Genomic DNA, 1,856 nt, shown 5'->3' with positions numbered 1-1,856 from the left:
GTCCAAAAAGTTGACAAGGTAGGCGTCCAGCCTCTCGCGGCCAGCGAGGCCCAACGCAATGACAATGCCAAACATGACGACCTGCCAAATCACACGGGGAATGTACCCCAGCCAGGGCGATACCTGCATGAGACTGAGGGGCGCACTGTACGTGCTGAGACTGTTCATGCTAATGCTGGCGAGCACGAGCATCACAAGAAGGAACTTGGCAAAGCCTGTGGGGTACAGCATATCGCGCAGAAGGAAGCCGAGGCCATTGTCCTGGTACGTTGCCCGCCAGTCAGGATGTGTGTTGAGGGCGCTGGCTATGAGAGCGCCCGACCACATGCTAATGCATGTAGAGAGGAGGATCCCGATGAACGAAAAGGCAAACACCTTCCCGCGATTGATGTCTGCACGGTACACGATGTAATAATCAGATGCGAGGGGCGACCACGACGCACTCCAGCCATACACAACCGCCAGGAACGACAGAACGGCACCGGCCAGCGGCGTCGTTCCTTGTGCCTTGGCAGGCGTGTGATTGTCGGCAAACCCGCCTGTCTCGCCGATGATGATCAAAAAAACGATCAAGAATAAAATCCACGCATATCGCTGAAGAGAAAGAAGGACACGAATCCCAAAGAGACCAATGAACAGCGATACCACAGCAATAATAATGATGCCCACAATCACCGAGATCCCGCCGTCCGCCACGGCAACTAGCGCGAGGCCACCGGTAATGCACCCTACAGCCGACCAACCAATCTGCTGGATGGTATTGAGAAGCGCAGGAAGCTTGTTGGGAAACCATCCGAAACTATACCGCGAAATGGACATTTGACGAAGACCCATCGCAGCGCCGAAAGTCGTACAGTATGCCGTTACAGCGCAGCCTATAAACAAGCCAAAGAAGATGCAGATGAGCGCCTGCTTTAAGTCCAAGCCAAATTGCCAGCCGAGCATACCCGTCGCGAAGCTAGACAAATTCATCGTACTTGAGGCCCATAGAAATATCATATCCAGTTCATAGTACCATTTTAGAGGCTTGCGATCCTCGGGACGTTTACGCTCAATGGCCTCCGTCTCAACACCCATCTTGCGGTCCATCCATGCCTCCAGACGTAGGAGTGGGGCAAAAAAGCCTCTGTACTCTTTGGTGGGCCCCTGCGAGTCATATACATGACGCTTGCCTTCCATGGGCAACGTTGCCGACAGTGCTTTGTCTGTCTCCAGCGGCTTTGAGAGAGACTCCATGAGGTAATGTGGGGCACACAGAGTGACTCAGATTTCACAAGGGCCGGTAATTTTATTTAAAAAATGCTTATATTCATTCCCACAACAGGGACGTCCAACGTGAATGCTGCAAAATCACAGATAGACTTTTGGCTGAGCTTGCACGTGCAGGGCAGCTATTAGTAGCAGCCGCATTTGATTGGCTCTCCCCCAGCCCGGGAGGGGCTAGGGGCGAGTGCAAGTCTTTTTTCTCTCTTGGCGCCATAGCACGCGGGTAAACCTCCAGGGACCCTACCTGCGTGTGTATACCTTCTAAAGCTTAGCTATTTTCACATGTGACGGTGCTGGACGCGGGGGCGAGTGACTGGACGGGGTGATATGCATGCCGGGGAGAGATAAAGTTTTGGGCTTTCCATCTGGGCGCTTTTTTCTTTGATAGGCTTCCGACTGAGCCTGCTAGCTCGCACTCTGAGCATACACTATGGAAATCGACCCGGAGAACCGACTGGAAGCGCTCTCCTCAGACAACACCACTGACATTGAAAATGAGGGCGAAAAAGCGCTGTTTGACAAGAAAGAAAAAGAGTTTCGTGGTTTATTTGCTCCGTTGCTGCGCCTCGAAGCATGGATGGACAAAAAGA

General features: G+C 52.7%; 2 protein-coding genes across 2 annotated transcripts in view; one reads left to right on the top strand and one right to left on the bottom strand.

Moving 5' to 3' along the window:
* Positions 1-1,236, bottom strand: Malapachy_4283 (nucleoside; the record flags this gene model as incomplete). The annotated part of the gene is made up of 1 exon (XM_018138734.1): positions 1-1,236. A coding segment is annotated over one exon (1,236 nt), but the record flags the coding sequence as incomplete, so codon positions are not given.
* A 460-nt stretch (positions 1,237-1,696) lies between these two features.
* Malapachy_4284 (nucleoside) overlaps positions 1,697-1,856 on the top strand; it is a gene marked incomplete at both ends in the record, with an annotated part of 1,079 nt that continues 919 nt past the window's right edge. Inside the window, one exon of the mRNA XM_018138735.1 lies at positions 1,697-1,856. This exon is cut by the window's right edge and continues 47 nt beyond it. Within this exon, the coding sequence (XP_017990029.1) occupies positions 1,697-1,856 (160 nt within the window).

The sequence above is a fragment of the Malassezia pachydermatis genome (assembly GCF_001278385.1).
Source record: "Malassezia pachydermatis strain CBS 1879 chromosome Unknown scaffold25, whole genome shotgun sequence".
Classification (NCBI taxonomy): domain Eukaryota; kingdom Fungi; phylum Basidiomycota; class Malasseziomycetes; order Malasseziales; family Malasseziaceae; genus Malassezia; species Malassezia pachydermatis.
The sequence above is the reverse complement of the archived record's forward strand: the minus strand, read 5'-3'. Positions and strand labels throughout refer to the sequence as shown.